This window comes from Capra hircus, chromosome 16, assembly GCF_001704415.2.
Source record: "Capra hircus breed San Clemente chromosome 16, ASM170441v1, whole genome shotgun sequence".
Classification (NCBI taxonomy): domain Eukaryota; kingdom Metazoa; phylum Chordata; class Mammalia; order Artiodactyla; family Bovidae; genus Capra; species Capra hircus.
Genome location: NC_030823.1, coordinates 67744483 through 67756774, shown reverse-complemented (window position 1 = coordinate 67756774; position 12292 = coordinate 67744483). Strand labels below are relative to the sequence as shown.

At 41.9% G+C, this 12292-nt stretch overlaps 1 protein-coding gene across 2 annotated transcripts in view; it reads right to left on the bottom strand.

Moving 5' to 3' along the window:
• Positions 1-12292, bottom strand: part of PTPN14 (protein tyrosine phosphatase, non-receptor type 14) — a 188884-nt gene that overhangs the window by 107425 nt on the left and 69167 nt on the right. For both annotated transcript variants that reach the window (XM_018060733.1, XM_018060734.1), the window contains exon 2: positions 7996-8317. In XM_018060733.1, coding sequence (XP_017916222.1) covers positions 7996-8169 — 174 coding nt within the window. In that variant the 5' untranslated portion in view covers positions 8170-8317. The remainder of the gene's footprint in view (positions 1-7995; positions 8318-12292) is intronic.

The window sequence follows — 12292 nt, the reverse complement described above, 5'->3', positions numbered from 1 at the left end:
GCCCAGCTGAGGCCACACCAGGCCTGTGCATAAGCCACCTGCCAATTTCAACTCCAGCTGAATTCTGAAAGCTGAGCTCCTCTGCTAAACACTGCCACGTGGTTGAAGAAAACGTGGTGGATTCCGAACAGAAACCCCCTCCTCCACGACCAAGGATTCTACCGCACTGCCCAAGTAAAATGCCTGAGACGCTTGCTTGATTTATCTCCAAAGTACCAAACATAAGCCAGGTCCATCTAAGCCTCACAATACCTCTGTGTGAGCTCTAAATTCCATTTTATTTCTCTAGTTTTCTTTAGAAAAAACAGCTCCGGTGCTGTGAATTCTGCAATGCGTTCACTGCAGATAAGAAAAAGAAGACAGAAGAACCAGTTCCCAGGGAGAGGAACCACATCTCTGAATCAACTGCTAAAAATGCACAACTAAAATAACAATGGGAGAAGAGTCACCCTAAACTGTCATTTTCATATGAGTAGCTTCCTGGTTTATTTGGTTTGGAGTTTTGCATTTTAACAGGAAAGCATAAGTGTATGTGAGCCCACAAAAATAGGTTTCTTCAGTGGCAGATTGGCCTGTAAATCCTCCAGCATGAAAGTTAGACCCCTCTTGTGGGATCATCAAAAGACTATAGTGAAGAAGGGCTTTAAAAACAATTTGAGATGTTTCTGATTTGCTGTCCATTTATCTGTAAAAATGGTATTATTCCCCACAGTAGTTATTAATGAGGGTAAGGTTTTGTTTTTATTTTTTTTAGGGTTTTGTTTTTCTAGTTTTGTGACCAACAGCACAGCTTAAATGCTAACTGTTTATAAGGGTAACAGACACAGTCTTGGCAATTACTAGGGACCAGGGATTAAATCCAATGATCTTATCACAAGCATTTTGAAGAGGTAATCATCCAGAAGCAAAAGTTTAAAATACCTTGCATTAGGTTGTAAGGGTTTCTCTGTAGGAACATATAGTTCAGTTGTAAATTAAGAAGCAGAGAAGTTGAGATGCCTCCACATAAAATATAGAGGAATTACACACAAGCATTCAAACCTTCACTGAAGTATGGAAAATACTTCAAAAGATGACTAGACGCAGACTCTGAAATAGCAGTTCACACAATTACATTCCAACGGCTTTGGAACATAAACCACCATACATCAGTTGGATAACTGCAAAAAAACAACTTATGCGCAATCAACCTCTACTCTGGGTAGTCTGGGATTTCTGTAACTGACACGTCTATAATTAACAACTGCACCATCTTCATTTTCCTAGGCAATCTCTTCGTAAAAGTACAGGAAAAGAAATTGCAGGGTAACACAGACCAAAGAAGCAAATCTCATAGCCAAGAAAAATCCCTCCTTCAGAGGCTATACCACTCACTTGGAATACACAAAAAGATGAAGACCAGGGGATTACCTCACCTACAATCTGTCTATCAAGAAAACAGACACGGTGCCAATTTACCTTACAAAACTGACATTAAGCTAATAAGATTTCACATTATAATCTTTACAAAGAGAAAACACAGTACAAAATTCAGAAATCTCCCCAGCAGCCTACTCTTCAGTCGTTTCTTAATCATGGTTGACTATTTTAGTCCTCTGCAAATACAAACATATCTAGATGCATTTAAGCTGGCTATAAAACACAGCAAATTCCGCTATTATCTCACAGGGCCAGGAGAGTACTCCCATTATCACAGATAAATTTCCAATTCCCAAAAGATTAACATAAAATCACGCCATAGCAATGTCTTTAATGTAGGCTAGCTTTACTTGGATGAAAGGAAATGCATGTTAAGATGCTGTACCTTTATAAACTCTAGCCATCATGAAAATAGCAAAATGTGAGACACGTCTACCATAACTGCTAGCTTGAGATAAATCAGCTTTCAGAAAAGATGAAAATACAAATTTGTAAAAGAAAAGGGGATAATTTGGAGGATAATCACCAACCCTATGAAATGGTTATGGATTTTTTTAGGCTCCTTTAAAAACCAGGACTCTTATTCCAGCCTGAGAAGAGACCCAAGAGTTGTCAAATTCATCCTTCCACAAAGTGCTGGATTTCCTAATAAAAAAGTTATCTATCTTGAATAGAGTATGGCCAGGAAGAGTAGTCTCAAGTACTTCTGTTATTTATCTCTCTTTATTATTTTTTAATTAAAGTAAAAGTGAAGTCGCTCAGTCATGTCTGACTCTGTGACCCTATGGACTGTAGCCCTACCAGGCTCCTCCATCCATGGGATTCTCCAGGCAAGAATACTGGAGTAGGTTGCCATTTCCTTCTCCAGGGGATCTTCCCAACCCAGGGATCGAATCCAGATCTCCCACATTGCAGGCAGATGCTTTACCCTCTGAGCCACGAGGGGAAAAGTATAGTCAATTCTCTACCATATGCAAAAATAGATAAGCAGTGGGAACCTGCTGTTTAGCACAGCTCAGGGCTCTGTGACAACCTAGATGGGTAGGATGGCGGTGGGGGTAGGAGGGAGGTCCAAGAGAGAGGGGATATATCTACACATAGCAGATTCACTTTATTGTACAGCAGAAACTAACACAAAATTATAAAGCAATTACATTCCAATAAAAATAACTCAAAAAAAAATGTAGAGTCGATTATTCCTAAAGGAAGTAATTCCAGCATATTTTTATATTTTATTGGAATTATTTATATTCCTTATTACTATTAAAGTGGCCTTCTTGCTTTTCTTAGAGCAGCAGTATTTAGCAGAAATATAACGTGAGCCATATACTTAATTTAAAATTTTCTAGAAGCTACATTAAAAACTACAAAGAAGTAAAATTCAAATTTCAATACATTTTATTTAAAATGGTCATTCAAAGTTTTATGCTTTTAATATGCAACTTCTTCCCTGGGTCTTTCCTGGGTCGGGAAGATCCCCTGGAGGAGGAAGTGGCAACCCACTCCAGTATCCTGGACTGGAAGATCTTATGGACTGAGGAGCCTGGTGGGCTGCAGTACATGGGGTCACAAAGAGTCGGGCATGACTGAGTGACTAACACTTACTTACTTATGTAATAAATAAAAAAATGACTAATGAGATTATTTTAACCTTTTGTCATACTAGATCTTCAAAAGCTGCTATATATTTTATACTTACTGCACATGTGAGTTTAAGCTAGCCACACTTCAAGCACTCGATAGCCACATGTAGCCAATGGCCACCCTACTGGACAGCACAATCTGCAATTAGTAACTGTTCAAAGAACTGAAAGATTTTAGCTCAGTGGTAGATCATAGTTTCTATGACTAAAGCCACCTAAAAATGCAACAAGGAGACTTATGAACGGTGAGAGTCCAGTCTCTGGAGGGGCCTGGGTAATATCTTCTTTATTAACTTTTTATTTTATATTGGACAATAATCGGTTAACAACGTGATGTTAGTTTCAGGTGTACAGTAAAGTGATTCAGTTATACATACGCAGGTATCTATTCTTTTCTACTTCTTTTCCCATTCCGGTTGTTACGTGATACTGAGCAGAGTTCCCGTGCCATAGAGCGGGTCCTTGTTGGTTACCCATTCTATAGCAGTGTACACATGTCCATCCCAAACTCCCTACCTAACTACCCCTCCTCCCCTCTATCCCCATCTGGCAACCATAATTTCCTTCTCTAAGTCTGTGAGTCTGTGTCTGTTTCTGCAAATAAGTCCACTTGTATCATTTCTTTTCAGAGTCTGCATATAAGCAACATCATAGGATATTTCTCTGTCTGATCTGAGTGGTTTGTCTTGCCAAGCAGACCACTGTATTGAGTGGCTCCTATGTGCCCGACACTGTGATACAGTAGCAATTTTGCAAAAACGAACTCACTTAATCCTCTCAACAATGCATGGAGGCTGCTACTCTGACCATCTCCATTCACAGGTGAGAAAACAAAAGCACAGGGTGGTTAAGAAACTACCCAAGATCACAACGCAAATCAGTGACAGAGCCAGGATTCAAACTCGGACAGTTTGGTTCAAGTTCACATTCCTAGCCACTAAACTCTGCTGTTCTCCAGGTGTTTATTTTTCAAATATAAGAGCTAATCATAAGGCAGCACTGTTTTTAGCTATTTTCCTCCCAATCTAGGTCAGTTATTTTTCAAGCCATGCGGGGGTGAGAAAGGCACAAGGAGATGGGACTCCAGAAAACCCTATCGACCCCTCAGCAAACAGAGCGGCTCCACCTTATCTGTCGGAGTTCCACACAAGAGTTTATTTGGGGAAAAGGGAAATGGTAAAATCCATTGATTCAAATATATTGTAGCTGTATTATCAGAATTCTAATTTTCTGAGCCTCCTGTATCTCTCAAGTCTCCTCCTTAATAAAAGTTCCCAGTCAGAAACTCACACTTTTTTTCCTGAACTTATTCAAAAGAATTAAATTTTTTTTCTTAAAGGGTTCATTTTATTTCCTCTTGCCAGGTTCTTATTATGCCTAATTGGCATCTCTGTGAGAAGGGAAAGGCAACCCACTCCAGTATTCTTGCCTGGAGAAGTCCATGGACAGAGAAGCCTGGCAGGCTATAGTCCATGGAGTCACAAAGAGTTGGGCACGACTGAGTGGCTAACACTTGCGCTTACTTACTTCCTCCCGTCACCCCAATCCCCATCATTTTTCTGCCATTTGGTTCTTTCTTACAACGCAAGGTGCCTGTGCCATGCTTCACCTTGGAATCTTTCGATGGCTTTCTATTTCAAGGCAGTGTTTTATTCCCTAAAGGATTCAAAGAGTATTTATTAGAAGGCTTAAATAACTGTGAAACACTGAGCTCAACACATTCTTTTTTTTTTTTAACTGCAGAAGTTATGAGAGTGTTTCTCAAAGCATCTTACCACGGCCCCTTTCTCTGCCACTACACATCCCTGGGAATTAGAACAGTGGAGTCAGCCTACCTGGACCATAAAAGTAGAAACCAAGAGTAGTCGCCTGGCACGCTTGTAAGAAGCATTAAATGAGCTGATCAACAAAAGGTGCTTAGCATAGCACGTGATACATTAAAAGCTGGTGATTATTTTAATTATTTTTGTGACATGTTTTAGGAACAATGTCCTGTGGGATCTGTTAATAATTAAAAGTACTTAGATACATCAAACCCTTCAAAAGTGGTCTCCACCTATCTACGCACCTGCTCCTTCCTCCCCTCCATAACCCCTAGACACCCACACCCACACCCACACACACACACACACACACAGATCAGTACAAACTGCCCTCTGCCCTTGCCTGAAAATTCCACGTTCTTTCCTGTTTCTATACCTTAGCACAGGATGTTCTCTTTGCTTTGTCTCTTGTTTTTCCTATTCTCCCAGCTCTCGGGTTTTTGGGAGCAGAGACCCTGTCATATTCTGCTTCCCCAGGAGATGACTGTTTGCTAATCACATGAACCAGGCCTGGGAACTGAAATGGCAGCAAAGCCGTGCATTCAAAACCAGATTTGACCTTCGAAAAGTTTACCGTATTAGTTCAGGGATTTTTGAGAACCAGCCCGCTGTTCTCCTTGCTTGGCCCTGCAATAAACCTTTTTTCGCTCCAAACTCGGATATGTTGGTTTGGCCTCACTGTGTATCAAACACAGGATCCTGCATTCAGTAACAGGAGGATGAAGTCATATAGGACATAGTCAAACACCAGTAGAAAGACAACGAGGCCTTTGGTGACCCAAGGTGCCTCAGGATGACCTTTCATTTTGTTGGAAGAGGAATATGTGTTTAACGCTAAAACGTGTATCCTTTTACATTAACGCTTGAGTATATCTAAAAAATCACTGTTCATTAAATTAAAAAACAAGTTTACCATATGGACAGAGATCATTGTACATTTGTCAAAATCCACAGAATGTGCACCAAGAGTGAACCCTCACGTAAATTATGGACTTTGAGTGATATGATGTGTTAATGTGGGTTCATTGTAACAAAGGTGCCACCCTGGTGTGGGGTGTTGACAGCGGGGAAGCAGTGTGGGCGGGACGGGAGGCATATGGAACTGTGCTTTCCACTCAAATTTGCTATAAACCTAAAACTGCCTGAAAAAATACAGCCTCTGTTTTTTGGGGGTTTTTTTTGACCACAGCATGTAGCTTGCAGGATCTTAGTTCTCCAACCAGGGACTGAACCCGTGTCCTCTGCAATGGAAGCATGGACTGCCAGGAAATTCCCTACAATGTTTGGGGCTTTTTTGTTTTCTGGGGTGCACTGGGTCTTAGCGGTGGCATGTGAACTCTTAATTCTAGCTTGTGAGATCTTGGTCCCTGCCCAGGGATCAAATCTGGACCCCCTGCATTGGGGGCATATAGTCTTAACCAATGAACCACCAGGGATCCCCCCTATAGTCTATTTTTAAGTTATCTAATACAACACCAACTGTAATTAATGTATATCAAAACTGAAATCAAAATTTATTTTATTTTCTTAATACAAAGCAGAGAAGGCAATGGCACCCCACTCCAGTACTCTTGCCTGGAAAATCCCATGGATGGAGGAGCCTGGTGGGCTGCAGTCCATGGGGTCACTAAGAGTCGGACACGACTGAGCGATTTCACTTTCACTTTTATGCATTGGAGAAGGAAATGGCAACCCACTCCAGTGTTCTTGCCTGGAGAATCCCAGGGCCAGGGGAGCCTGGTGGGCTGCCGTCTATGGGGTCACACAGAGTCAGACACAACTGAAGCGACTTAGCAGCAGCAGCAGCAGCAAACTCTAAAACATGCATGCTTTATGCCGATTTACACACGGATGCTTAAATGCGTACACCCAAATGTGCTACTAATAAGGAAAAAAGAGCCAACTACCAACCACCAAGGTCAGAACCTTTCACGTGCTTATCCAATTGTGTCAGTTACCAAGCTACATATATCCTTTGGGCCGGACAGTCTCCTCCACAGGAAAAGAAAAGTCAAAGGAAGACCTGAACACCCAAACCAAAGTATAAACATGAAGACCAGTCAGAGAAACAAGTGCTCAGGTGAAACAGTCCTTCAGAGGATAAGAGGCAGCCTGCGGTAGGTGCCAAGGGGAGAGGAAGACCTTCCCTGACCCCAACTCCTTGTGCAAATGGAAAGAGAGTGTGGATCCTGAGAAGTGAGGAAAGAGATCAAATATGATCATTTTCCAGAGGGACTACCCTGAGAACTGGGCAATGATATCCCAGGGCCCAGGGCAATCACAGGCTCTTCCTTACCCTAAGGAGGGCTTGACTCTCAGGGGTCTGCCATCAGTTCAACACTGGCAACCGTTCAACCACGGTCCCTTACCTACCAACCTACAAAGCTCTCAAGAAACAAATGCCTGAGTGTGTCTCTCTCAAAAGTCTCTTCTCCTGAAAGTCTACAAGGCTGCAAAACAGCAGGCTTGCTTATTACCAAAGGGCATGTTGCTCTAAGAGTCTCCTCTAAAGAGAGATAACGTGACTGTCTGAATGGTGAACCCCGGGTTTGCTTAAAGCCCAAAGAAAACACAGGTCATGAGGAATCTTAAGAGGAACAAAACTCCCATTTTACAAGCTCCCACAAAAAAAGCTTCAACAGTCATGCTCACTATAAATGCTTTTTTCTTCTTTTTTCTTCTTTTACCCTCTTTGAAGAGGAGAGTACAGAAACAAACAAAAAATAAAAGCAGCTATATCCACCCAGTATGTGGGAGTTTTCTCCTTGATATGTAGCTGGAACATCAAAACCCCAGCTACCCCACTTGATTGTTTTTAAAGAGAGTAAATGACTTTGGGGAGGAGAATCTCATTACAGCCTCCTCATGGGCTGAAAGCAAAGGGGAGCTGCCACACACACACACCCCTCTTTCCTACCCCCCACCACCGTGCAAGCTCTAGGGGGTATCCTTGCTTCTCCCAGCGTCAGAGCAGGTCCCCACATCCACTGAAAGGTGTTATGAAGGAGGTCACGCTGGGAAACACAGGATGCTTGGAAACCAGGCTGAGGCTGACAAGCCGGCCCCGGGCCGCACTGCGGCCTCTCCACTCCTCACACGCGCGCCCTTACCTCCCGCAGCTCCAGCCTCTGGGCCACCGCCTCCAGGCACTCCCGCCCCGTGCTCTCCACGGACAGCGTGCACTCGATAACACTGCTGTCCAACAGGCGGATGCGAGTGACAAAGCAGTTCTTGCTCAGGACGTTGTAGCGCCGCGTCCGGCGCAGCTTCAGGCCGAAAGGCATGGCTCTGCAGGCCTGGGATGCCGCCCTCGTGTCCCGGCGCCCACGCCCTTGAGATGGCCTTAGCAGCTTCGTGACGGGGCACTACCACCCGTGCTCCTCCAGGTGCGGAAAAGGGCGTCCATGCCCGGCGTGGTGCTCCGGAGGGTCGCTGCAAACACAAATGTAGCAGCAAGGTTACGGGCTGGAAGGGAAGCTCCAGGCGGCACACGTTCCTCCCGCATGAGCACATCCCCTGAGGCCCAGCTTCAAGAGCCTGCAAACTCTGATGCTCCCAAGCGCCTTGGTGGAACCCATGCACTTGACCTTATCTTACAAGGGTGATATGACAAGATCCACTTTATGGCTAGAGACACGGATGTTCAGAGGATTAAAAAGACTCATCCAAGAACCCACGTGGCAAAGTCAGTATTCAAACCAATGTCCATGCAATTTCAATTTTTAAGAGATCATATTTCATTTATTAGATAGGCACAGACCAAAAAAATTAGTAATAGCCACCACTGAGGAAAATGCTGGGTAATATTTTTTGGTGAGAGTGTAAACTGACGAAATGCTAAAAAAACAAAGCTTGGTTACTAATAATACAGAAAACTTTAAATGTATATATCCTTTTACTCTCTGAACTACTTTAGGAAAGATTTTCTAGAGATACATTTGACCAAGCTTGAAAAGGACATCCACTGAAAAATTGTTTATAAGTAGCACTCTAGTATTCTGCCTGGAGAATCATGGACAGAGGAGCCTGGTGGGGTACAGTCTATAGGGCTGCAAAGAGCTGGACACGACTGAAGCAACTTAGCATGTACATATAGCATAAAACTGAAACATTTTCTCTGTCAACAGAGGATTGGTTACATAAGTAGTACTATACCCACAGAGTGTAAAAATACGCTATCACTGACAACTGAAATAAATACATCATTTGCAAATTGTTTGAATTCGGCTAGGTAGCTAGCGTTTTTAGTGTGGCAGTCTAGGACATGGAATTAAATGGAATTTAAAAAAGCAAGATGCTTACTGTATGCATAGATTCCAGTTGCATAAAAAATATGTAGAGAAAGATATATTCTTGTGTATACATTAAATATTTCTGAAAGGATGCACAGAAAACTATTGGGTGGCTGCTTCTTGGGAGAGAAATCTTTTACTTTTCCGTGTGCTCTAATAAAGATTTATTCTTAATCTACTTACAGAGTATCACTTTTATAATTGAAAAAAATAGGTAGCCAACTCGTGTGCTGCTAGATCGCTGATGATAGAAGGAAAAGTTACTGTATTAATTCTGGCTGAGTTAAAAACTGAATATTTACGACAACGCAGGTAAAGAAAATCTCCTTCAATGTATGAAAGTGAAAGTGTTAGTCACTGAGTTGTGTCCCACTCTCCGTGACCCGATGGACTTGTAGCCCGCCAGGCCCCTCTGTCCATGGGATTCTCCAGGCAAGAACACTGGAGTGGGTAGCCATGCCCTTCTCCAGGGGATCTTCCCGGCCCAGGAACTGAACCCTCTCCTGCACGGCAGGTGATTCCTTACCCTCTGAGCCACTGGGAAGCTCCTTCAGTGTGCCCATGGTAGTTTTAATGATGGTTGTTTCCGGTGAATAGAATTATGAGAGACTTTGTGGTTTAAACATTTCTTTGACTACTCTTGATTTTCTGTTTTTATTGTCGTGAACACTGCTTTAATGATCGGGAAAAACATAGTGAATAAGATACTATGTTTACTCAAGAACCAACCTTCTATTAAAACCATCCAACAGCTTGTACTGAAGTCACTTTAACCGTAAGGTTGGAGAAGTCTTAGATGGGCAGCAAAACTTGGAGTTCAATAAGATATTTATATCTCATTGCCCCTCTTTACCCAGCTATCAGAAAGTTTGCTTCAAGTATCATTAACTTCAAATTTCTTAAGTCTCTTCTCTATTCTTTTTTTAGATAAACTTTTTATCTTATATTGGAGTACAGATGATTAACAACGTTGTGTTAGTTTCTGGTATATAACAAAGTGATTCAATTATACATATACATGTATCCTTTCTCAAATTCTTTTCCTATTTAGGTTGTTACATAATACAGCCTGTCTGCTCAAGAAAGAAGGAGTGAAATTTGAACTTTTTTTAAACTTCTAAATATATTGTCCATTTCAACCCCATTTACCAGCTCTCTGGTGTTGACTTATAATCCCTATTTTACAGATGGAAAAAGTGAGGTTCAACGATTTAAGCAATTCATTGATCCTGAACTTAAAATCTAATCTTGCTCCTCTTTTAACATTATTTGTCTTTATTTTTAATACTTATTTTCTTATATTATTGGATGATAGAAAATAAAATGAATATGCATTTAATTATTAATTATAAATTAGTAATTAATGATGAGTTAGTCTGCAACTTTCTTTTTTAAGAAAAAGTGAATACACGAATTCTTTAATGTACTTAAAATCACAGCTGTATCCTTTTTTCACCAAATATTTAGACAGATGTGGGGAACCACCCTATTCTAATTTTGTTCCTTTACAAAATGTTTGATGCAAAAGCCCGTCACCAAACTGCACCAAATTTAACTCAGTAATAACAAGATTTACTGACCCCCAGATGTCCCATGAATGCCAGTGATGACATTATCGCCATGGACAACACAAGAATAAAATAACAACAGCAGCAGCTTTACCATCCGCCCTGTGCCAGCAATGCTCTCGCTGGGAGGTTTCCAGGGCTCTCATCTTCCAGAGAAGCCAGACATGTCCACATGGCCTCTCTGTTCAACTTTCTGTTTCCCGTGAAGCACAAAGAACCATCATCTCCTGTTCATATGATCGTTTTGTTTATTTGATTCCCTAAGTCAGGCAGCCGTTAAGCCTTTGCCACACAGAATTACCTCTGAGCCCCCTACACTTAGACAAACAGGAATAGCTACTTGCAGGAATTCTTGAATTAATAATTCTAATGGCTTCAATATTTAGAAATCACTCCTTGTCAGAAATCACCCCAGGCCTCAAGCCAGGAGGTTGTCAGGACACAACCCTACAACACAGCCAAACACACTCCCGAGACTCCCTGGGCCAGCCTCTGTCGTCCGCCCTCGGCACATTCCTTAGCGTGACAGGTACATGTTTTATGAAGGCTTAAAATACATATGCAAGAGGCTCGGGCTTGGTAAAATAGACGAACGTTTCTAAATCACTTTATGTTGGCAGTGTGTCGTGTTTACCTCCAAGGTAGGCCAACCTGACGATCTCCTGATATCGGCAGAAAAAAACACGGAGGGACCCACCCAAAAAAGGAGAGAAAAAAAAAAAAAGAGCATCAGAATTCAACTATGGAGTCCTTAAAGAGTTTACACCTCTCACATTTCCATGAACTTGCTAACACACAGGGCAGAAGACATCAAGATTCAATTCCTATATGAAAAACGAGAGAGCCTCAGAGAGAGAAAAATATTTGCTCTGTGGGCACAAGTCACATTTCTCAGCCTGGGCCGGGCACCTTACCCCTGGGTGTGTCACTCTGAACACCTAGGAAGGAATGCGGCTGGCTCGGTGCACATTTATCCCAGCCACTGCTAAACACAGTCCCTGCTCTTAAACACATATTTGACAGGACACAATCCATAATCCAGCGATAAAAAATACACCGTACAACAGGGTGCACAGATAAACACTGTTTTTATAATGAACAAAACACACACAAAGAAATGGGGGAAAAAATAAGGTCACCAAAATGACTGTTATCTCAGGGCCCCATGGCGACGGTATCAAGCAGAACTCTCATTTTATATTTCATATATTGTACAATCATCCATCAGTCTCTGCAGGAAACTGGTTCTAGGACCTCAACAGAGACCAAAATTCGAGGATGCTCAAGTCTTTATGTAAAATAAAATAGCACAGTGTTTGCAAAGAACCTATCTTATACTTTATCTCTAGATTACTTACAATACCTAATACAATACAAATGCTTTGGAAAGAGCTGGCCAGTCTGGCAAACTCAAGTGTTGCTTTTTGGAACTTTCTGGAACTTTCCTTTTCAAAAATATTTCTGATCTGAAGTTGGTTGAACCCACATATGTGGATCCCATGCCTACAAAGGGCCAATTGTATTTCTGAATTGTTCTAACATTTTAC